Raw genomic sequence first — 26678 nt, forward strand, 5'->3', positions numbered from 1 at the left:
AGACCACCAGCTAAGCACATTCTTCTATTTGCTAAAAAATCCAAACCAAATTAATTCTCTGGCTATTCAAAATGCTTGAAATATAATTTATTGTGTCACTACTACATCATCTAAAAATCTGTTCCACGTACCTGTTATAATTATGATTTATATTACATATTTTCAGGCTCAACACAGAAATGTTGTGAGTAAAGAATGCTGTCCTGAAATAGACTATATGAAGTCTTGTGTATAATCTATGCACTCCTTCTTTAGAAAAAAACAAACTTAGTGTAATACAGTAAACTTAAACCCTACAGGTCCCACCCACTCACAACAAAAGCCCAACTTGTAGTCATAGCAACAGCTCAGATAGCAATACAAAAACATTTTTATTAGTTATACAGTATGTTGAACATTAATAATTGTATCACTGATGATTGATACTTTTGGAAGCAGAGTATATATTGATCACTAAATTATTTGTCTCAAGAGTTGTGTGTATTGCTACAATTAACACACAGAAAAAAGTGTTAAAACACATTTAAATTCATAATAAATAGTTCTGCAAATTTTCTATTTTTATTTGTATGTATATATGTATAGATAGATAGATAGATAGATAGATAGATAGATAGATAGATAAAAGATAGATGGATAATAAACAGATTGATAGATAGATAGATAGATAGATAGATAGATAGATAGATAGATAAAGATGGACAGACACATAGATAGATAGATAGATAGATAGATAGATCGAGAGATAGATAGATAGATAGATAGATACAGAGAGAAAGAAAGATAGATAGATAGATAGATAAATAAAGACAGACAGACAGACAGACAGACAGACAGATAGATATATTTATTGATTGATTGATTGATTGATTGATAGATAGATGATAAATAGATAGATAGATAGATAGAGAGATAGATAGATAGATAGATAGATAGATAGATACAGAGAGACAGAAAGATAGATAGATAGATAGATAGATAGATAGATAAAGACAGACAGACAGACAGACAGACAGACAGACAGATAGATAGATAGATAGATAGATAGATAGATAGATAGATAAATATATTTATTGATTGATTGATAGATGATAGATAGATAGATAGATAGATAGATAGATAGATAGATAGAGAGAGAGATAGATAGATAGATAGATACAGAGAGACAGATAGATAGATAGATAGATAGATAAAGACAGATAGATAGATAGATTTATTTATTGATTGATTGATTGATTGATAGATAGATAGATGATAGATAGATAGATAGATAGATAGATAGATAGATAGATAGATAGATAGATACAGAGAGACAGACAGATGATAGATGATAGATAGATAGATAGATAGATAAATAGATAGATAAATAGATAGAGACAGACAGACAGACACAGACAGACAGAGATATAGATAGACAAATAGATAGATGGATAGATAGATAGATAGATAGATAGATAGATAGATAGATAGATAGATAGATAGATAGATACAGAGAGACAGACAGATGATAGATGATAGATAGATAGATAGATAGATAAATAGATAGATAAATAGATAGAGACAGACAGACAGACACAGACAGACAGAGATATAGATAGACAAATAGATAGATGGATAGATAGATAGATAGATAGATAGATAGATAGATAGATAGATAGATATGCACATATGTATTAGATATTAGAGTGCCCAGCTACTGTCATCTGCACAAGATAGGTCAAAATGTAGTTGTCACACAAAGGAATATTTGACAGTGTTCTAAAACAGGTTTACGTCTAATAGAAAGACAGGATGCACTCCTACAGTCATTATCTGAAACACCAATTAACCTACAATTCTAACCTAGCAAAGCAGTTTGTAAAGTCATAAATAATCTAAAAAAGACTCACCTTGTCTCATCAATATATACTGCCTCCAACAGTGAAGCTGTGTACTCCAAGTTTTTTTTTAGTTCTACAATGTTGACCTCCCCATTCTCTAGTTGTTTCACCATATATTTCAGGCTGCAGAAAACAAGAGAACATGAAAGGGGATTAAAATGATTGAAAACTTAATTTGTATATAGCATTTTTGAAAGATGTGTTTGACATGCAAATAATTTACCCGCAGAGGACAAATAGGAGATTTTTCTTTCTATCCCTGCATTAATCAGACTTGGAATCTGCTATGCCAGATAAGGTTAAGCACTGAGCATCTTTGACTGAATTCTTAAAGAGGTCATTTCTGTCCATTAGTAGCATAAAAATATAAACTCATAGATATATTTGTTCAGTGTCTACAGAAAACTGGATTGACAAGTAAAGCAATAACTCTATATATCAGATCATATTGAAGGGGCATTGTAATCAAGCATTTTTTATCATGCATAAAAAAGTGCATCAGTCAGATGTTTTATAAATATATTTTCACATTAAAAAATAATAAAAGATATTTAATTGGGAATTAAATCTATCATTAATTGCAAGTTGCTTTCAGTCAATTCCAGGGGATCAATTTATTAAACCCCGGGCAGACATGATTGGCTATAGCAAATCATGTCTGCCCTGCATCGCTAAATGCTGACAGCATACGCTGTTGGCATTTAACATTGCAAAAGCATTTCACAAGAAATTCTTGTGCAATGCCCTCCTGCACATTCACTGCCAATCGGCCGCTAGCAAGTGGGTGTCAATCATCTTGATCGTATCTGATCCGGATGATTGCAGTCCACAGCTGCTTCTTAACTTCAGTTTCTGGATCACCGGAAACTTTGGGCGGATTAAGCTGCATCCGCTGCTTATTAAATCCACCTCCAGGTATTTGTTTGCCTGACAAGGGCAACATCCACAGATGGTGGAGAGGCAAATACATCCACAAAATGTACAGCACAGGTACATTTATTAAACAATGTCCCCTTTAAAGAAATATAAAATATCCAGCAATGTCTGGCACTCCCATCCTGGACTAGAGGTCCATAAAGAGAGTTTGGGCTTGTCCTCTCTTAGCCTAATTTTGTAAGTAACAAAATCTTCCATATAGCATTTTCATATTCTATCCATTTATCAATCACATTCTAATATCTTCAACTGTGTTTGTTTGACCCCATGTTGTCAAGTGATTTCGTTATCCACTTCCCCATAAGTAAAACACAGATCATGTAATTATAAGTATGAAAAGGCAGCAGCTTGTTTAATAAAAATGTAGTTATTAAACATTATATAATTTTACAGTAACAGAATTCACAAAAATAAAACAATGCTTGCCCCTCTTCACCAGGAACGTGTCTCCCCAAGGATCTAACGACTCTCCTAACCCTAACAGGACATACCCTCTAGTATCATAAAATGTGTAAGCCACTAGAAATCAGGACAAGCACACTGCCTCAGTTGCAACAGCTACCACCCAACAACTGTAGAAAAAATGGATGTCAGGGCAGGAGCTTCTTCTCAATACCTTACTCCAGTAAAGATATCTTCATTTCTGCACAGGGATTTATAATTGTTTCCTGCTCCAAGTCCCTTGCCCAATCCCTGACACCTCAGTTTTTCTTCAAGTGGGGTCAAATAACTCCTTATTTTATTTCTTGCATACAGGGTTTTCCTGTCTGTAGCTGCAGTTCAGTTTAAGGGACAGTCAATTCAAAATTAAACTTTCATGATTCAGACAGGACATGCAATTTTAAACAACTTTCCAATATACTTTTATCGTCAAATTTGCTTTTTTCTCTTGGTATTCTTGTTGAAAGCTAAACCTAGGTAGGCTCTAAGAGATTTGTAAGCCGTTGAATGGTGCCTTTTATCTCAGTGCATGTTGACAGTTTTTCACAGTTAGAAAGTACAACTTTATGTGTGCCATATAGATAACATTGTGCTTACTCCCCTGGAGTTATTTATGACTCAGCACTGATTGGCTAAAATGCAAGTTTGTCAAAAGAACTGAAATGAAGGGGCAGTCTGCAGATATTTAGATACAAGGTAATCACAGAGGTAAAAAAAATATTTTAATATAACAGTGTTGGTTATGCAAAACTGGGGAATGAGTAATAAAGGGATTATCTATTTTTTTAAACAATGACATTTTTCAAGTAGACTGTCCCTTTAAGCAACCCTTTGATGTTGTTTTTTTCAAAATCATATAACTTCAAAATGGCTGAATAAAATGGGCTTGGAATTGCAATCAGAATAAACACACACAGTTTTATGTAAATCAGTTCAGTACATTTTGATCTATGAAGAAATAAAAATAATATCATTTTTAAGTAGAAGCCGTATGAAGATTTTTAGACAAAGCTACAGCAAAAACAACTACATCTGTTTTGCTGGGGCAATCTCGGATCTATTGAATTGATTATTAGCTAATAAATGAAAGTATAAATTAATTGTAGTTTTTTACATGTTGAATTAGTGCATTATTTTACTATGGTATATTTTGACATTATTGTCCTTAGATGTATAGTACGGATGTTTAAATAACTTGTGTTTGTCATTCAATATTAATTTTTAGATGCTTGTATGAAGCTCTGCTTCTATGCCTTTTTAAGGAAAAGATTTCTAAAATAATTGTATTTCAAGGTAAAGCCTAATTTAAATGCCTTAGAGAAATTATAAACATTTTTTTATTAAGAATGTTATTAATAACTGTTGTTTCTTTGTAGCATAACCATATTAGACTAGCGACAACTTAAAAGAGTGTTAATGAAAATATTGTCTTGGCTTCACATAACATTTTATTAATTAAAAACACCAGTCAGTTCAAGTGAGCCTTCTGAGAATAGCAGCTCACTTGTTCATGCAGGTTTAGCAAGCTTCAGGTGTAAAGATAGATAACACATTTCACTCTTTATTAAGGCAATTTGGACATGAAGGGCTAGTTAAATTACTTTAATACATATTAATTTAGTTAATACAATATACGCATATCCTTGGAATTGTTATACATGCATTATAAAAATGAAATACATATATTATGTTAAAATAATAGTAATAGGGTATTAAAATATAATAACATTAAATTTACTGTTTAATAATATAAAATTATACATTACAAATGATAACATATTAAGTATTTGTTGTAAATATTTCACTTTATACTTCTAAACCTTCAATATTAAAATGCTAGTAACCATAAATTAGCTTACCCTTCCCAAATAAAATAGATTAGTGACTAAAAGCCCCTTAAACATTCCAAAGGCTGTTGACCATTTGACTTTTAGGGACAGATTTAAGAAGCTGCGAATACAGCTGTTTCTGCGCGAGCCCTCTGAGTTGGTGGATGAGTTAAGGAGCAGCGGTTGGTGGATGAGTTAACATCAGGGGTAGATTGCAGCATTTGCTGCTTGGTAAATCTACCCCATTGTGTCTAACATGTATTTAGTGTTTGATGATCCTTTACATTCAAATGAAAACTAACATACACAAGTTATATATATACTAATGGTCATTGTCTGATAAGCACTATCAACCAACTAACATAAGCAGGAAGTGTCAGTCAGCCAATCAGCATTAGTAGAAAGTGCCTATCAGACCATTGTCATTAGTAGATAGTTGTTTGGTTTCCATTGAAACAACTTTTACTTTACATATTTTTCATGAAAAAAAATTATATTGAACATATTTAGATGCTGCTCTGTCTAATGTTCAATAGGATTTTTTTTTATAAAGTGTTTCTTTAATTGTGCTTCTTTCATTATGACACTTGGGCCTTGATCACAATCTATAATTAGCAATTGTTCAGGCCAAAAAGGTTCAAACATAATAGCACAATTTCTTCTGATACTCGCAAAAGGCTTTTTAGATGCTCAATAAAAGTTATATTTTCCATATAGAACAAAAAAAATTAAGGTCACTTTTCAACAGCTTTTTAAGATCATTTTTGGTTTATCAAGGCACTTGAAAGAGGATTTTAGACATCTTTTTCATTATTTTGTGGCTATTTCCAACAGTTTATATGCTTGCATATTGTTAAACACACTAAAATGGCAACAGGAAACAAACTAGAGGTTTATTAACTTCCATGGCATTGATTCATTAAGACTCCAATCATTCTTTTGGAGAGGTCAACAGGTTACACATTTACATATGTATAGGGACATATATGTATTGACTTCTGACTATAAAGATAATTTCATATTTCTTTCATGTAATTAGCAAGAGTCCATGAGCTAGTGACGTATGGGATATACATTCCTACCAGGAGGGGCAAAGTTTCCCAAACCTCAAAATGCCTATAAATACACCCCTCACCACACCCACAAATCAGTTTTACAAACTTTGCCTCCTATGGAGGTGGTGAACTAAGTTTGTGCTAGATTCTACGTTGATATGCGCTCTGCAGCAGGTTGGAGCCCGGTTTTCCTCTCAGCGTGCAGTGAATGTCAGAGGGATGTGAGGAGAGTATTGCCTATTTGAATTCAATGATCTCCTTCTACGGGGTCTATTTCATAGGTTCTCTGTTATCGGTCATAGAGATTCATCTCTTACCTCCCTTTTCAGATCGACGTTATACTCTTATATATACCATTACCTCTACTGATTCTCGTTTCAGTACTGGTTTGGCTTTCTACTACATGTAGATGAGTGTCCTGGGGTAAGTAAGTCTTATTTTTGTGACACTCTAAGCTATGGTTGGGCACTTTTATATAAAGTTCTAAATATTTGTGTTTAAACATTTATTTGCCTTGATTCAGGATGTTCAATATTCCTTATTTCAGACAGTCAGTTTCATTATTTGGGATAATGCATTTGAATAATCAATTTTTTTCTTACCTTAAAATTTGACTTTTTTCCCTGTGGGCTGTTAGGCTCGCGGGGGCTGAAAATGATTAATTTTATTGCGTCATTCTTGGCGCGGACTTTTTTGGTGCAAAAAATTTTCTTTGTTATTTCCGGCGTCATACTTGTCACCGGAAGTTGCGTCATTTTTTACTTTTTTGCGCCAAAAGTGTCGGCGTTACCGGATGTGGCGTCATTCTTGGCGCTAAAAGCATTTAGGCGCCAAATAATGTGGGCGTCTTTTTTGGCGCTAAAAAATATGGGCGTCATTATTGTCTCCACATTATTTAAGTCTCATTGTTTATTTTCTTCTGGTTGCTAGAAGCTTGTTCACTGGCATTTTTTCCCATTCCTGAAACTGTCATTTAAGGAATTTGATCAATTTTGCTTTATATGTTGTTTTTTCTATTACATATTGCAAGATGTCTCAGATTGACCCTGAATCAGAAGATACTTCTGGAAAATCGCTGCCTGATGCTGGATCTACCAAAGTTAAGTGTATTTGCTGTAAACTTGTGGTATCTGTTCCTCCAGCTGTTGTTTGTAATGAATGTCATGACAAACTTGTTAATGCAGATAATATTTCCTTTAGTAATGTTACATTACCTGTTGTTCCATCAACATCTAATACTCAGAGTGTTCCTGTTAACATAAGAGATTTTGTTTCTAAATCCATTAAGAAGGCTATGTCTGTTATTCCTCCTTCTAGTAAACGTAAAAGGTCTTTTAAAACTTCTAATTTTTCAGATGAATTTTTAAATGAACATCATCATTCTGATTCTGATAATGATTCCTCTGGTTCAGAGGATTCTGTTTCAGAGGTTGATGCTGATAAATCTTCATATTTATTCAAAATGGAATTTATTCGTTCTTTACTTAAAGAAGTCTTAATTGCATTAGAAATAGAGGATTCTGGTCCTCTTGATACTAAATCTAAACGTTTAAATAAGGTTTTTAAATCTCCTGTAGTTATTCCAGAAGTTTTTCCTGTCCCTGATGCTATTTCTGAAGTAATTTCCAGGGAATGGAATAATTTGGGTAATTCATTTTTTCCTTCTAAAGGTTTTAAGCAATTATATCCTGTGCCATCTGACAGATTAGAGTTTTGGGACAAAATCCCTAAGGTTGATGGGGCTATCTCTACTCTTGCTAAACGTACTACTATTCCTACGGCAGATAGTACTTCCTTTAAGGATCCTTTAGATAGGAAAATTGAATCCTTTCTAAGAAAAGCTTACTTATGTTCAGGTAATCTTCTTAGACCTGCTATATCTTTAGCGGATGTTGCTGCAGCTTCAACTTTTTGGTTAGAAGCTTTAGCGCAACAAGTAACAGATCATAATTATCATAGCATTGTTAATCTTCTTCAACATGCTAATAATTTTATTTGTGATGCCATCTTTGATATCATTAGGGTTGATGTCAGGTATATGTCTCTAGCTATTTTAGCTAGAAGAGCTTTATGGCTTAAAACTTGGAATGCTGATATGTCTTCTAAGTCAACTTTGCTTTCCCTTTCTTTCCAGGGTAATAAATTATTTGGTTCGCAGTTGGATTCTATTATTTCAACTGTTACTGGGGGGAAAGGAACTTTTTTACCACAGGATAAAAAATCTAAAGGTAAATTTAGGTCTACTAATCGTTTTCGTTCCTTTCGTCACAATAAGGAACAAAAGCCTGATCCTTCCCCTACAGGAGCGGTATCAGTTTGGAAACCATCTCCAGTCTGGAATAAATCCAAGCCTTTTAGAAAGCCAAAGCCAGCAACCAAGTCAACATGAAGGTGCGGCCCTCATTCCAGCCCAGCTGGTAGGGGGCAGATTACGATTTTTCAAAGAAATTTGGATCAATTCGATTCACAATCTTTGGATTCAGAACATTGTTTCACAAGGGTAAAGAATAGGCTTCAAGATAAGGCCTCCTGCAAGAAGATTTTTTCTTTCCCGTGTCCCAGTAAATCCAGTGAAGGCTCAAGCATTTCTGAAATGTGTTTCAGATCTAGAGTTGGCTGGAGTAATTATGCCAGTTCCAGTTCTGGAACAGGGGCTGGGGTTTTACTCAAATCTCTTCATTGTACCAAAGAAGGAGAATTCCTTCAGACCAGTTCTGGATTTAAAAATATTGAATCATTATGTATTATACCAACATTCAAAATGGTAACTATAAGGACTATTCTGCCTTTTGTTCAGCAAGGGCATTATATGTCCACAATAGATTTATAGGATGCATATCTGCATATTCCGATTCATCCAGATCACTATCAGTTTCTGAGATTCTCTTTCCTAGACAAGCATTACCAGTTTGTGGCTCTGCCGTTTGGCCTAGCAACAGCTCCAAGGATTTTTACAAAGGTTCTCGGTGCCCTTCTGTCTGTAATCAGAGAACAGGGTATTGTGGTATTTCCTTATTTGGACGATATCTTGGTACTTGCTCAGTCTTCACATTTAGCAGTATCTCATACGAATTGACTTGTATTGTTTCTTTGAGAACATGGTTGGAGGATCAATTTACCAAAAAGTTAATTGATTCCTCAGACATGGGTAACCTTTTTAGGTTTCCAGATAGATTCAGTGTCCATGACTCTGTCTCTGACAGACAAGAGACGTCTAAAATTGGTTTCAGCTTGTCGAAACCTTCAGTCTCAATCATTCCCTTCGGTAGCCTTATGCATGGAAATTCTAGTTCTTATGACTGCTGCATCGGACGCGATCCCCTTTGCTCGTTTTCACATGCGACCTCTTCAACTCTGTATGCTGAACCAGTGGTGCAGGGATTATACAAAGATATCTCAATTAATATCTTTAAAATCGATTGTACGACACTCTTTGACGTGGTGGACAGACCACCATTGTTTAGTTCAGGGGGCTTCTTTTGTTCTTCCGACCTGGACTGTGATTTCAACAGATGCAAGTCTGACAGGTTGGGGAGCTGTTTGGGGGTCTCTGACAGCACAACGGGTTTGGGAATCTCAGGAGGTGATATTACCAATCAATATTTTGGAACTCCGTGCAATTTTCAGAGCTCTTCAGTCATGGCCTCTTCTAAAGAGAGAGTCGTTCTTTTGTTTTCAGACGGACAATGTCACAACCGTGGCATATGTCAATCATCAGGGAGGGACTCACAGTCCTCTGGCTATGAAAGAAGTATCTCGAATACTGGTATGGGCAGAATCCAGCTCCTGTCTAATTTCTGCGGTTCATATCCCAGGTATAGACAATTGGGAAGCGGATTATCTCAGTCGCCAAACGTTACATCCGGGCGAATGGTCTCTTCACCCAGAGGTATTTCTTCAGATTGTTCAAATGTGGGGACTTCCAGAAATAGATCTGATGGCTTCTCATCTAAACAAGAAGCTTCCCAGGTATCTGTCCAGATCCAGGGATCCTCAGGCAAAGGCAGTGGATGCATTGTCACTTCCTTGGAAGTATCATCCTGCCTATATCTTTCCGCCTCTAGTTCTTCTTCCAAGAGTAATTTCCAAGATTCTAAAGGAGTGCTCGTTTGTTCTGCTGGTGGCTCCAGCATGGCCTCACAGGTTTTGGTATGCGGATCTTGTTCGGATGGCCACTTGCCAACCGTGGACTCTTCCGTTAAGACCAGACCTTCTATCGCAAGGTCCTTTTTTCCATCAGGATCTCAAATCCTTAAATTTGAAGGTATGGAGATTGAACGCTTGATTCTCAGTCATAGAGGTTTCTCTGACTCTGTGATTAATACTATGTTACAGGCTCGTAAATCTGTATCTAGGAAGATATATTATCGAGTCTGGAAGATTTACATTTCTTGGTGTTTTTCTCATCATTTTTCTTGGCATTCTTTTAGAATTCCTAGAATTTTACAGTTTCTTCAGGATGGTTTGGATAAAGGTTTGTCTGCAAGTTCCTTGAAAGGACAAATCTCTGCTCTTTCTGTTCTTTTTCACAGAAAGATTGCTAGTCTTCCTGATATTCATTGTTTTGTACAAGCTTTGGTTCATATAAAACCTGTTATTAAGTCAATTTCTCCTCCTTGGAGTTTGAATTTGGTTCTGGGGGCTCTTCAAGCTCCTCCGTTTGAACCTATGCATTCGCTGGACATTAAATTACTTTCTTGGAAAGTTTTGTTTCTTTTGGCCATCTCTTCTGCTAGAAGAGTTTCTGAATTATCTGCTCTTTCTTGTGAGTCTCCTTTTCTGATTTTTCATCAGGATAAGGCGGTGTTGCGAACTTCTTTTAAATTTTTACCTAAGGTTGTGGATTCTAACAACATTAGTAGAGAAATTGTGGTTCCTTCATTGTGTCCTAATCCTAAGAATTCTAAGGAAAGATCGTTGCATTCTTTGGATGTAGTTAGAGCTTTGAAATATTATGTTGAAGCTACTAAAAATTTCCGAAAGACTTCTAGTCTATTTGTTATCTTTTCCGGTTCTAGGAAAGGTCAGAAGGCCTCTGCCATTTCTTTGGCGTCTTGGTTAAAGTCTTTGATTCATCATGCTTATGTCGAATCGGGTAAAACTCCGCCTCAAAGGATTACAGCTCATTCTACTAGGTCAGTTTCTACTTCCTGGGCATTTAGGAATGAAGCTTCGGTTGATCAGATTTGCAAAGCAGCAACTTGGTCTTCTTTGCATACTTTTACTAAATTCTACCATTTTGATGTGTTTTCTTCTTCTGAAGCAGTTTTTGGTAGAAAAGTACTTCAGGCAGCTGTTTCAGTTTGATTCTTCTGCTTATAATTTCAGTTTTTTTCATTATAAGATTTAAACTTTGTTTTGGGTGTGGATTATTTTCAGCGGAATTGGCTGTCTTTATTTTATCCCTCCCTCTCTAGTGACTCTTGCGTGGAAGATCCACATCTTGGGTATTCATTATCCCATACGTCACTAGCTCATGGACTCTTGCTAATTACATGAAAGAAAACATAATTTATGTAAGAACTTACCTGATAAATTCATTTCTTTGATATTAGCAAGAGTCCATGAGGCCCACCCTTTTTTGTGGTGGTTATGATTTTTTTGTATAAAGCACAATTATTCCAATTCCTTATTTTTTATGCTTTCACACTTTTTTCTTATCACCCCACTTCTTGGCTATGCGTTAAACTGATTTGTGGGTGTGGTGAGGGGTGTATTTATAGGCATTTTGAGGTTTGGGAAACTTTGCCCCTCCTGGTAGGAATGTATATCCCATACGTCACTAGCTCATGGACTCTTGCTAATATGAAAGAAATGAATTTATCAGGTAAGTTCTTACATAAATTATGTTTTTATATATAGAAACAAATATATTCAAATTAAAAAAACAGTTGCAGTATATCAACAACAATGTAATAGCAGCGTTTGTAACAACAGTTTTAACAAACCGCAGCAATATATCAACAACAATGTAATAGTAGCATTTATAGCAATAATATATCTGTGTTAGTCTAAACAGCACAACTGTGTCAGTTTATACAGCACTAATTATGCAGAAAAAATAAACCTTTTATGTTCACTAGAAAATTCAAAAGGTATTAAGCATAAAGGACATATATAGAAAAAATATATTCAAATTTTAAAAAACAGTTGCAATATATCAACAACAATAAAATAGCAGCATTTATAGCAGTAATGTATTTGTGTTAGTCTAGACAACACAACTGTGTCAGTTTATACAGCACTAACTATGCAGCAAAATAATAAACCTTTTATGTTCACTAAAACATTCATATATTTCAAAAAGGTATTTAGCATAAAGAAATAATATGTTTAAAAAAACAGGGACGTCTACCTTTAGATTTGCTAGCATTAAAAAATATATACCACCTTAATAAAAACGGTTTTACCACCTTAAATTCAAAAGAGCCTTATTACTCATAGGTATTTGTATTTTTAAGTCTTTTTTTAGACAAAACGATATAAATGTGTATTTGCCTTGATAAAAAAAGACTTAAAAATACAAATACCTATGAGTATTAAGGCTCTTTTGAATTTAAGGTGGTAAAACCGTTTTTATTAAGGTGGTGAATGAGTTTGGACTCATTCTTTTCTATTTTTACCTATGTCAGAATGCACTTTTTCATAGACAGAGCTTTTTTTTAATCAATTTGTACTGTAAGGGGTTAATGGCATGATGCTGATATCCTACGCTATGGAACTTGTTCTGTGTGAAGAGAAGTGAAAGGTTATGAGAAAGGTTATGATGTTGCTCCATTGATTATAATAAAGCTGAACTTGAAACTTGTGGCATTGACAGCAAATTTGTACAATTCTTTTTGAATTCTACATTATTTGAGTTATGCTGTATTTAATCAATAAAATATTTCACCACTGAGTTTTCCCTTTAAGAACTCATCTCATGTCTTTTAGACAAATGTGTACATACCACTAACTGTAATTTTTCTGGGTGATTTTGGCATTTCCCTCATTATACTCTGTAACATGTATCACATTATACAGAATATATATTTCTTTTATCTAGGTTCCGTTGGCATAATACAATTATGTCTGATGTTAATTTACCTCTACCCAAACTGATTTTAAAGATATTAAACGTAAAACTAAACCTCCTTATAGCCCTAATGGAAAACCAAAATATTAACATTGCTCGAGCACATTCTACAGCAGCTCTATTATTGATTTCATTTTACAGGTCCAGGCTTATTTTTTATCACTTGAGCGATAATCTAAAGTACGCTAACATCTACATGTTGTATAGCGTGGCTGTGCTAAATCCCTCAGATAACACACTTCTTTGGGTTCAAATTCATATTGGATATCGCTCAAGAGCTAAGCTGATGGTGCACAAAGTTGATGATGTGCAAATAGTGGAGTTTGTCATGTGTTTCTGTGCTATACCATCAATAATAATGTTCTTTTCTTAAAAAGCCAACATTTTCTGAAGCATGTTGGACTTAACTTGAGCGCAACATTTAATTCCCCACTTGCAATGTACTATTTTTTATTAAGAGTATAGGTTGGTTGCCCTAAATGAGTCTGGCCATTTTAAGATGCTTTGGGTAAAATATTTAGCTATACACTTAAAATACCAAGGGCAAGATTACATATACGGCGCAAGCTTTAGCGCAACTGCTGAAACCCACACCACTCGTAATTTCACCACGCACATCGGGGTATTACATTTACCCCCCTGGCAGTTCATAAAGTGCCGTAAGTCGGATAAACTAGTGATGTCCAGAAATGTGTGTAAATACAAATTTCTGGAGTCGCCAGTGACTTAAAGCGATAGTAAATCCCAAAATGTTCTTTTATGATTCAGATAGAACATACAATTTTAAACAACTTCCAATTTAATTCTATTATCAGATTTTCTTCATTCTCTTGTTATCCATTGCTGAAGTTACAGCATTGCACTACTGACAGGAAGCTGAAAATATCTATTTAGCCAATCACAAGAGACAAATGTGTGCAGGCACCAATTAGCAACAGCTCCCACTAGTGTATGATATGTGCGTATTCATTTTTTAACAAGGGATACTAAGAGAACGAAGCACACTTGAAAATAGAAGTGAATTTAAAAGTGTCCTAAAATTACATCCTCTATGTGAATCATACAATTTTGACTTTCCTATCCCTTTAAGGCACTTTAGAAACTGCCGGGGCCTAAGAAAATACAAAAATATGTCAAATCTTCCGTAAAAGTCTAACCCGCCTCCCAAAAATAAACCTGAAATGTAAAACCCCTATATCCGCCATCAAAACCACATCTGGACTAATAATAAAAGTATTAACCCCTAAACCGACAACCCCCCACAATGCAATAAGACTAATAAAACTATTAACCCCTAATCCGCAATTCACCCACATCACGATCTAACTAATAAAACTATTAACCCCTAATCCGCCATTAACCGACATCGCAATAAACCTAATAAAGTATATTAACTCCTAATCTGCCATTAACCCACATCGCAATAAACCTAATAAAGTATATTAACCCCTAATCTGCCATTAACCCACATCGCAACAAACCTAATAAAACGATAAACCCCTAATCCGCCAAACCCACACAACGCAATAATCCTAATAAATCTATTAACCCTAAATGTGCCAAGCCCCCACAATGCAAATAACTAATTAAATAAATAAACCCCCTAATCTAACACCCCCTTAATTAACCCCAATTACCTAAATTAACAAATACTAAATTACAATTAAAATAAAAAAGCTAACATTACTAAAAAAATAATAATAATTTAATCTAAGATTACAAAAATAAAAAAGTCTGACATTACATAAAATAATAAACCAAATGATCAAAAATTAAAAATTAAACCTAATCCCTATGAAAATAAAAAAGCCCCCCCAAAATAAAAACACACCCTAATCTAATACTACCAATAGCCCTTAAAAAGGCCTTTTGTAGGGCATTGCCCTAAGTCAAAGGGACACTGAACCCAATTTATATCGCTGCGGAATCTGTTGGTGCTCTACAAATAACTAATAATAATAATTAAGCAGCAGATACTGCTTTGGAGCCCCATCGTTTCAGGTCCGCGTAAAACAGAAGTTAAGAAGTAGTGGTTGTAAGACCATTTAGGTGGCGGACTGAAATCATCCCAATCCGATACGATCAGGATGATTGACAGCCCCTGCTAGCAGCTGATTGGCCGCCAGTGAGCAGGGGGTGGCATTGCATAAGAATTTCACCAGAAATGCTTGTGCAATGTTAAATACTGATAACGTATGCTGTCTGAATTTAGCGAGGTCAAGCGGACGGGATTCGCTACAGCGAATCATGTCCGCTCGCCTTTTTATAAATCTTGTCCTAAATGGCTTCAGCAAAGGAAATAATAGATATTTTAAAGGGCATATCCCTGGATTACTTTGAAACAACAAAATTAAAATATGTATTCTTATAAAATTACTGATTTATACCACTTTCAGAAATTAGAGTTAGGGGCATATTTATCAAGCTCTGTACGGAGCTTGATGCCCCGTGTTTCCTGAAGGCTCGCCGGAAACAGAAGTTATTAAGCAGCGGTCTAAAGACCTCTGCTCCATAACCTGTCTGCCTGCTCTGAGGCAGCGGACAGACATCGTCAGAAATCAACCCGATTGAATACCATTGGGTTGATTGACACCCCTGCTAGCGGCCGATTGGCCGCGAATCTGCAGGGGGCGGCATTGCACCAGCAGTTCACAAGAACTGCTGGTGCAATGATAAATGCCAAGAGCGTATGCTGTCGGCATTTATCGATGTGCAGCGGACATGATACGCAATATCGCATCATGTCCGCTCGTACATTAACCCCTTAATGACAACTGAAGTACCAGGTACGTCATGCATTAACAAGCAGTTAATGACAATGGACGTACCTGGTACGTCAGTTGTCTAACAGAGTGCTGGAAGTGATCACAATCACTTCCAGCAGCTCTGAGGGTATTGCAGTGATGCCTCGATATGGAGGAATCCTGCAATACCCCTTTACAAGACTCCGATGCAGAGAGAGCCACTCTGTGGCCCTCTCTGCACCGGTAGTGATGGTGCCGATGGTGCCTTTGTCTGGTGGGAGGAGGGAGCGTGTGTGCGCGCGTGCACGATGCGCGCGTGCACATGCGCGGGTGTGCGTGTGCACGTGGGCGCGCGCGTGCACGTGGGCGTGCGTGCACGTGCACATGCGCACATTAGCCACACTGACACCAATGAAAAAGGAAGGGGAAAAAAGTTTTTTCTTTTTTTTTACATTTAAAAGGATCTGGGAGGGGGTGGGGGTATTGTGGGGGGCTGCTACACTACAGAAATAAATAAGCATAAAAATAAAAGTTATAAATAACATTAAAATAGTTTGGTTTGTGGGGCCAAACTGGGTACTGGCAGACAGCTGCCAGTACCCAAGATGGCGGTAATTAGGTAGGGGAGAGGGTTAGAGAGCTGGAGGGGGTGATCAGGGAGGTTGGTGCTAAGGCAGGGGTCGGTCCATCACAACTAAAATATTTTATAATTTTTATTTAAAAAAAAAAAAAAAAAAAAACTCTTTTATTTAGTACTGGCAGACTTTCTGCCAGTACTTAAGATGGCGGTAACAATTGTGGGGTGGGGGAGGGAAGAGAGCTGTTTGGGAGGGATCAGGGGGTGGGATGTGTCAGGTGGGAGGCTGATCTCTAAAATTAACCCTGCAAGCTCCCTACAAGCTACCTAATTTAACCCCTTCACTGCTGGGCATAATTCACGTGTGGTGCGCAGCAGCATTTAGCGGCCTTCTAATTACCAAAAAGCAACGCCAAAGCCATATAAATCTGCTATTTCTGAACAAAGGGGATCCCAGAGAAGCTTTTACAACAATTTCTGCCATAATAGCACAAGCTGTTTGAAAATAATTTCATTGAGAAACCTAAAATTGTGAAAAATGTAAAGTTTTTTTTTTTTATTTGCTCGCATTTGGCGGTGAAATGGTGGCATAAAATATACCAAAATGGGCCTAGATCAATACTTGGGGTTGTCTACTACACTACACTAAAGCTAAAATTAACCCTACAAGCTCCCTACAAGCTCCCTAATTAACCCCTTCACTCCTGGACATAATACACGTGTGGTGCGCAGCAGCATTTAGCGGCCTTCTAGTTACCAAAAAGCAACCACAAAGCCATATAAGTCTGTTATTTCTGAAAAAGGGGATCCCAGAGAAGCATTTACAACCATTTGTGCCATAATTGCAGAAGCTGTTTGTAAATAATTTCAGTGGGAAACCTAAAGTTTGTGACAAAATTTGTGAAAAAGTGAACTTTTTTTTTTTTTTTATCGCATTTGGCGGTGAAATGGTGGCATGAAATATACCAAAATGGGCCTAGATCAATACTTTGGGATGTCTTCTAAAACAAAATATATACATGTCAAGGGATATTCAGGTATTCCTGACAGATATCAGGGTTCCAAAGTAACTAGCGCTAATTTTGAAAAAAAGTGGTTTGGAAATAGCAAAGTGCTACTTATTTATTGCCCCATAAATTGCAAAAAAAGCAAAGAACATGTAAACATTGGGTATTTCTAAACTCAAGACAAAATTTATAAGCTATTTAGCATGGGTGTTTTTTGGTGATTGTAGATGTGTAACAGATTTTGGGGGTCAAAGTTAGAAAAAGTGTGTTTTTTTCCATTTTTTCCTCATATTTTATCATTTTTTTTTTAGTAAATTATAAGATATGATGAAAATAATGGTATCTTTAGAAAGTCCATTTAATGACGAGAAAAACGGTATATAATATGTGTGGGTAAAGTAAATGAGTAAGAGGAAAATTACAGCTAAACACAAACACAGCAGAAATGTAAAAATAGCCATTGTCATTAAGGGTAAGAAAATTGAAAAATGGTCTGGTCATTAAGGGGTTAATAAAGAGGCCCCAAAACCTGTATTCCTTAAAGAGTTCTGGTGTCAAGCAAAATAATTTCCCTTTCCCAGTGTTTATTTTTTACTACTTGATGCAGAGAAAAGACCAATGAAGAAGAAAATGAAAAGCGAGAATGAGCTCTCAGGAGAAGAAGGACTCTATAATGTTATTTATTTTGTATGTATGAAGGGGAAATAACATAAGACTTTAAAAAAGTATTTTTTTTTCTTTGTTCAAAAGTGGTCAGTAGGAGCGATGCATCATAAAATTCAGCTTGAGGGGAAACAATAAAACAAAGAGAGGATGCCACAATAAATATGACAATAATTCTGTCACTATCATCCTAATGGATATTTTTTTAGAAAAGTATAGGTTTTTATGGCTGCTGCTGAACAGTAAATCTATCTAGTCCACTCATCAACCTTTCAAAAATATAAATGATAGGTCACCCTCAGGAAAATGTTATGCATTTCTCAGAATTACTCTTCTATGTTTGTCTGTACCAATTTATACAAAAGTCTATTCCAAATATCTATTACATTTTGCTGTAAAGTAACACATTTGCAAATCACTTCCTGTGACCATTGTCATGACTTTGATGGGTATCTCTGTTTTTTCTGATTTTGTCACTAGCAAATATACCAAAAATCTGTCATGATTCAGATAGTGCATGCAATTTTAAGCAACTTTCTAATGTACTCCTATTATCAATTTTTCTTCATTCTTTTGGTATCTTTATTTGAAAAAGCAGAATTCTAAGCTAAGGAGCTGGACCATTTTTGGTTCAGCACCCTAGATAATGCTTGCTGATTGGGGGCCACATTTAGCCAGCTCATAAGCTTACACTCTTGCTTTTCAAATAAAGATAGCAAGAGAATGAAGAAAAATTGATAATAGGGTGCCGATTTAGCAATTTCCGCGCGAACCTTCAGGCTTGCCGGAAACAGCAGTTATGTTGCAGCGTACCGCTGCTCCTTAACTGGTCCACCTGCTCTGAGGTTGCGGACATCAATCCGCCCGATCCCATACGATCGGGCTGATTGACACCCCTTGCTAGTGGCCAATTGGCCGTAAATCTGCAGGGAGTGGCATTGCACAAGCAGTTTACAAGAACTGCTTGTGCAATTATAAATGCCGACAGCGTATCCGCTGAGTGGATCATGTCGAACAGACCGATGATAAATCGGCCCCTAGGAATAAATTAGAAAGTTGCTTAAAATTGCATACTCTGAATCATGAAAGAAAAAAATTGGATTTAGTATCCCTTTAAGGTCAGTTTATCTGCCTATCGCCTAGATTACGAGTCTTGCGTTAGCCTTATAAAGCAGCGTGGAAGGGTCCCAACGTTGCTTTTTAACACCCGCTGGTATTACAAGTCAGGCGGCTCAATTTTTTCCGCGATTTTCGCATACCGCAAATCCCCTTTCGTCAATTGCGTATTCTATCTTTTTAATGGGATATTACTAACGTTGGTATTACGATTGCTGGAAAAAGTGAGCGGTAGACCCTCTCCTGTCCAGACTCCTACCGCATTAAAAAGTCAGTAGTTAAAGGGACACTGAACAAAATTTTTTCTTTTGTGATTCAGATAGAGCATGACATTTTAAGCAACTTTCTAATTTACTCCTATTATCAAATGTTCTTTATTCTCTTGGTATCTTTATTTGATATGCAAGAATGTAAGTTTAGATGCCGGACCATTTTTGGTGAACAACCTAGGTTGTCCTTGCTGATTGGTGGATAAATTCATCCACCAATCAAAAACTGCTGTCCAGAGTCTGAACCAAGAAAAAAGCTCAGATGCCTTCTTTTTCATATAAAGATAGCAGGAGAACAAAGAAAATTTGATAATAGGAGTAAATTAGAAAGTTGCTTAAAATTGCATGCTCTGAATCATGAAAGAAAAAATTTGGGTTCAGTGTCCCTTTAAGAGTTTTCTGGGCTAACGCCGTAACATAAAACTCTTAACTAAAGTGCTAAAAAGTACACTAACACCCATAAACTACCTATTAACCCCTAAACCGAGCTCCCCCCCACATTGCAAAAACGTAAGTAAAATTTTTAACCCCTAATCTGCCGACCGGACATCGCCGCCACTTTAATAAATATATTAACCCCTAAACCGCCACACTCCCACCTCGCAAACACTTGTTAAATTTTATTAACCCCTAATCTGCCATCCCTAACATCGCCGACACCTATCTACATTTATTAACCCCTAATCTGCCGCCCCCAACGTTGCTGCTACTATATTAAATTTATTAACCCCTAAACCTAAGTCTAACCCTAAGTCTACCCCCCCCAACTTAAATATAATTTAAATAAAATGAAATAAAATAACTAAAATTAAATAAATTATTCCTATTTAAAACTAAATACTTACCGATAAAATAAACCCTAAGATAGCTACAATATAACTAATAGTTACATTGTAGCTAGCTTAGGATTTATATTTATTTTACAGACAACTTGGTATTTATTTTAACTAGGTAGAATAGTTATTAAATAGTTATTAACTATTTAATAGCTACCTAGTTAAAATAAGTACAAATTTACCTGTAAAAAAAATCCTAACTTAAATTACAATTACACCTAACACTACACTATCATTAAATTAATTACATAAACTAACTACAATTAACTACAATCAAATTAAATAAACTAAAGTACAAAAAAAATCACTAATTTACAGAAAATAAAAAAATAATTACAATTTTTTTAAGCTAATTACACCTACTCTAATCCCCCTAATAAAATGAAAAAGCCCCCCAAAATAATAAAATTCCCTACCATATTCTAAATTACAAATAGCCCTTAAAAGGGCTTTTTGCGGGAGATTGCCCCAAAGTAATCAGCTCTTTTACCTGTAAAAAAAAAATACAATACCCCCCAACATTAAAACCCACTACCCACACACCCAACCCTACTCTAAAACCCACCCAAACCCCCCTTAATAAAACCTTAAACTACCCCCTTGAAGATCACCCTACCTTGCAACGTCTTCACCCAGCCGGGCACAAGTGGACCTCCAGAGGGGCAGAAGTCTTCATCCGATCTGGCCAGAAGAGGACATCCAGACCGGCAGAAGTCTTCATCCAGGCGGCATCTTCTATCTTCATCCATCCGGAGCAGAGCGGGTCCATCTTGAAGACATCTGACGTGGAGCATCGTCTTCCATCCGACGGCAACTGAAGAATGAAAGTTCCTTTAAGTGACATCATCCAAGATGGCGTCCCTTCAATTCCAATTGGCTGATAGAATCCTATCAGCCAATCGGAATTAAGGTAGGAAAAATCCTATTGGCTGATGCAATCAGCTAATAGAATTGAGCTTGCATTCTATTGGCTGATTGGAACAGCCAATAGAATGCGAGCTCAATCCTATTGGCTGATTGGACCAGCCAATAGGATTGAACTTCAATTCTATTGGCTGATTGCATCAGCAAATAGGATTTTTCCTACCTTAATTCCGATTGGCTGATAGGATTCTATCAGCCAATTGGAATTGAAGGGACGCCATCTTGGATGACGTCACTTAAAGGAACCTTCATTCTTCAGTCGCCGTCGGATGGAAGAGGATGCTCCGCGTCGGATGTCTTCAAGATGGACCCGCTCCGCTCCGGATGAAAGAAGATAGAAGATGTCGCCTGGATGAAGACTTCTGCCGGTCTGGATGTCCTCTTCTGGCCAGATCGGATGAAGACCTCTGCCCCTCTGGAGGTCCACTTGTGCCCGGCTGGGTGAAGACATCTCAAGGTAGGGTGATCTTCAAGGGGTAGTGTTAGGTTTTATTAAGGGGGGTTTGGGGGGGGTTAGAGTAGGGTTGGGTATGTGGGTGGTGGGTTTTAATGTTGGGGGGTATTGTATTTTTTTTTACAGGTAAAAGAGCTGATTACTTTGGGACAATGCCCTGCAAAAAGCACTTTTAATTTCTATTTGTAATTTAGTATAGGGTAGGGATTTTTTATATTTTGGGGGGCTTTTTATTTTATTAGGGGGATTAGATTAGGTGTAATTAGTTTAAAAAATTGTAATTTCTTTTTTATTTTATTTTTAATTTAGTGTATTTTTTTAGTAATTTAGTTTATTTAATTTAATTGCAATTAATTGTAGTTAGTTTAGGTAATGAATTTAATTATAGTGTAGTGTTAAGTGTAATTGTAACTTAGGTTAGGGTTTATTTTACAGGTAAATTTGTACTTATTTTAACTAGGTAGTTATTAAATAGTTAATAATTATTTAATAACTATTCTACCTAGTTAAAATAAATACAAAGTTGCCTGTAAAGTAAAAATAAACCCTAAGATGGCTACAATGTAACTATTAGTTATATTGTAGCTAGCTTAGGGTTTATTTTACAGGTAAGTATTTATTTTTAAATAGGATTAATTTAGTTAATTAAAGTAAATTTATTTAGATGTATTTAAATTATATTTAAGTTAGGGGGGTGTTAGGGTTAGACCTAGGTTTAGGGGTAAATACATTTATTATAGTGGCGGTGAGTTGGCGGTTAATAAATTTAATATAGTTGCGGCGACGTTGGGGGGGGGCAGATTAGAGGTTAATAAATATAATGTAGGGTTCAGCAATGTTGGGGGCAGCAGATTAGGGGTTCATAGGGATAATGTAGGTTGCGGCGGTGTCCGGAGCGGCAGATTAGGGGTTAATAATATAATGTAGGTGGAGACGATGTCGGGGGCGGCAGATTAGGGGTTAATAAGTGTAATATTAGGGGTGTTTAGACTCGGGGTTCATGTTAGGGTGTTAGGTATAGACATAACTTTTATTTCCCCATAGGAAACAATGGGGCTGCGTTAGGAGCTGAACGCTGCTTTTTTGCAGGTGTTAGGGTTTTTTTCAGCCAGCTCAGCCCCATTGTTTCCTATGGGGAAATCGTGCACAAGCACGTTCACCGCTCACCACTGACTTAAGCAACGCTGGTATTGAGGTGAGATGTGGAGCTAAATTTTGCTCAATGCTCACTTTTCTGAGGCTAACGCCGGCTTGCAGAAAACTCATAATACCAGCGTTGTCTTAAGTGAGCGGTGAGAAAAAAAGGCTCGTTAGCACCGCACACCATTACCGACAAAAACTCATAATCTAAGCGTAAATAAGTAATCAAGCACTGCAATGGAAAAATATAAACATGTTTTAAAAAAAACATTTAAAACTTGCAAAATGTGCAGGGTGTTAATTTTAGTGAACAGTGCAGAAATCTACCCCTTGAAAACCCAATTAAATTTTTGTCCTTGGTCTCTTTTGTGGTGGCCAATCAGATGCTGTTCTAAGGTGAAATATAAGATTGTGAAGCATCATCCTGTGCACACTATTCCAATAACTGCAATATGTATATGGTCTACAGTAACTGGAAAGAGAAGTACGATTTTGCAAGTTACAGCAATAGCAGATATATTTTGTATTTAAGCTTGGGCTTCACTGTCCTTTAAGGCTATGAAGCCTGTCCTTATAAGTAATCATGTTAATATATCAGAAGCTTCTGTTCCATTCAGTTATTGTCTCTATAAGTCCTTTAGAGGTGGAAAGGACACCAATTTGTCCCATACATCTCTATGTCTGTCTGACACAATGTCACTCTGCAGTATGAATAGCAAAATGTTAAGAAAATGGATTCCTTCAGAATTTGCGAAATAGCACCTTCAGGAAACAGATATTTTATGTACAACATAAAGCAAAGATGACAGCTCATAAAAGCTTCCGATCAACTACAAATAGCATCACAAACGTAGCTTAAAAGTGCAGATTTTGGGCCAGCCCATTTAAAATTGTTGCCATGATTGTGCCCATGCTGGGCTGCTTCATATGTTTTCCCGGCACGTTGTCTCCTTCAGTGTGTCCTTGCCCTGAGCCACCAGCCGTTCAAAAATTGATTTTCCTTTTTACGCTTTCAGCTTGCAACTAATTGAATAGATGGTACCTGTGATTATGACATGGCTGTTATATCAGCCAGCGTACAGGCTTGCTGTGCAGAGCAAAGGAATATCCAGGCTCACTAAACCAAGTTATGCACATTGTTGTGCTCATATGCATTTTTCTACTCCAAAAGAGATGTTGCTCAGAATGAAATGCAACAAATAAAGTAAGGGGCCCACAGACACTAAAGAGAGGTGTATTGTGATTTCCTTTCTAACAGACTTTTGTATTCTGAAACCAATGTTTTAGTGCCAAAAATATGTGTGGCAAAAATGTGACATACATGCCCAAGGCTTGATGCCAAAAAGCATGTGGTGTTATGCCACCATGCCCTATACCATACTTCCAACTGCCTGAACCTCAGATGCATGAAGAATTCTATTCCCTATGGCTTCTTTTTTCTTTGTCATTGAGTGGAAAGGAAGCACTAGGGATTAAGAGCCAGGACACAGTAAATATTAGCTAAGATGCCAAACCCTCTGATACCAATGGAAAAATGGGGCTTTTGGTTTTTCAAGAGAAAAAAGTTACAGCCAAATGTAATTTAAATGTCAGCAGTGTTCAGGATATTGGGAGATAAAGTATATGAGAGGGGAGGTTTACATTTATTTGTTCCTTGGCTTCTTAAAGTAACGGCTCATTTTAAGTATTTATGATGAATTCTAAAAATAGTGACAAATCATTCATATTAGCATTTGTCTAAAAATGAATACATATGTCTACAGTGTACAGGCACAACCTAAACACCCTTGTAAAAGAGGATTTTGTTACAATAGTGGAGGATCAATACCAATTACACCTTTATTACTTTTACAAAAACCATATATCTAATGATACATACCGCAGTTTTATGGTGTAGCTGTTGTAAAGACGCAAGTACAAAGTGGCAACATGGAACATTTTCTGGATAATTGTAAAAGTTTTGGATAGAATTTCCTGTGTTCATTAACCTTCTTCTGTCTACAATTGTAGTACCTAGATTTTATTATTATTTTTGTGTCTCTCTTAACTGGTTTGCTTCTTTTTTTAGTTTATGTAGTTTGGTATAAACCTTATAAGCCTGTAATAATATGTTTAGGAATATTAAGGGTGAATTTAAATGTGATTAAATGACACTTGCTTATAACATTAATGTTAGCATTAATAAAGCTGACTGTTTATAATTAATGCTAACGTTATTTTATTATGAAATGCATCTGACTGATATTACTGTTTTCATGTTTTTATGTCATCTAATAAACAAGTTTGTATATTTGAACTGATTAAGTCTATGGCCTCTATTTAACAAAGTCTGGCGGACCTGATCCGACATTGCGGATCAGGTCCGCCAGACCTCGCTGAATCCGGAGAGCAATACGCTCTCCGTATTCAGCATTGCACCAGCAGCTCACAAGAACTGCTAGTGCAACGCCACCCCCTGCAGACTCGCGGCCAATCGGCCGCCAGCAGGGAGGTGTCAATCAACCTGATCGTACTCGATCGGGTTGAATTCCGGCGATGTCTGTCCGCCTGCTAAGAGCAGGCGGACAGGGTTATGGAGCAGCGGTCTTTGTGACCGCTGCTTCATAACTGCTGTTTCTGGCGAGTCTGCAGGCTCGCCAGAAACACGGGGCATCAAGCTCCATACGGAGCTTGATAGATAGGCCCTATGTTTTCAATACTGTGCTGCTTAACCACCAGAACGTATATAGTGTGCAGAGCTCATTCATGCAAATGCATTGAGGTTTCAGGCTGCCTTTTGGCTGTTTTTACGATTTTACAGCAGGTCAGGGCAGGCATAATGGAAAAGAGGTTGAAACCAACATAGTAACAACCTGCTAACAGGGACACAATTGATGTGCATTTGCTATTACTGTTTTGCAGCTCCCAAAAAAATATATTAACAGCTGTTGCAATTAATTTGTGCTGTCGCTCTGAGGCTACTTAACTGCTTTCAAGATTTTGATCTTGACCCTGATGCTATTAATTGTGACTTGATAGAAAACTTGCCCAACATTTCCTTGACGTTCTAAAGAATTTTGTGTGTCCCTAAATCCAACTAAAATTTTTGTGCACTAAATTTCTACCATTAAAGGGACATCATGCTAATTTGTTCTATCTAAAAGATAATGTCGGAAAATATATTGCAGTGCTTTTATTTTAATATATATGTGCCCATAATGACTAAACCAACATTTTATGTGGGTGTTGTAGGAGATAGATAAATATGTAGATAGCTATATGATAGATAGATAGATAGATAGATATATGATAGATAAATAGATAGATGGATAGATGATAGATAAATATATAGATAGAACATAGATAGATAGATAGATAGATAGATAGATAGATAGATAGATAGATGATAGATAGATAAATATATAGATAGATGATAGATAGATAGATAGATAGATAGATAGATAGATAGATAGATAGATAGATAGACTGCCAACCTGTTCTAATAAAAGGATCCCTGGCATTAGGATTATACACATTCTGCACATGCCTATGTATAGACAGGCTGCTTTGGGCACCAATAGATAGATATACTATAAATAAATAGATGGATAGATAGATGATAGATAAATAGATAGATGATAGATAAATAAATAGATAGATAGATGATAGATAAATGTATAGATAGATCATAGATAGATCATAGATAGTTATATGATAGATAGATAAATACATAAATAGGTGATAAATAGATAT

General features: G+C 36.3%; 1 protein-coding gene across 1 annotated transcript in view; it reads right to left on the reverse strand.

The window, feature by feature from the left end:
* Nucleotides 1–26678, reverse strand: part of PDE1B (phosphodiesterase 1B) — a 276806-nt gene that overhangs the window by 130147 nt on the left and 119981 nt on the right. Inside the window, exon 2 of the mRNA XM_053708266.1 lies at nucleotides 1890–2003. Within this exon, the coding sequence (XP_053564241.1) occupies nucleotides 1890–2003 (114 nt within the window). The remainder of the gene's footprint in view (nucleotides 1–1889; nucleotides 2004–26678) is intronic.

Source organism: Bombina bombina, chromosome 3 (assembly GCF_027579735.1).
Source record: "Bombina bombina isolate aBomBom1 chromosome 3, aBomBom1.pri, whole genome shotgun sequence".
Lineage (NCBI taxonomy): Eukaryota > Metazoa > Chordata > Amphibia > Anura > Bombinatoridae > Bombina > Bombina bombina.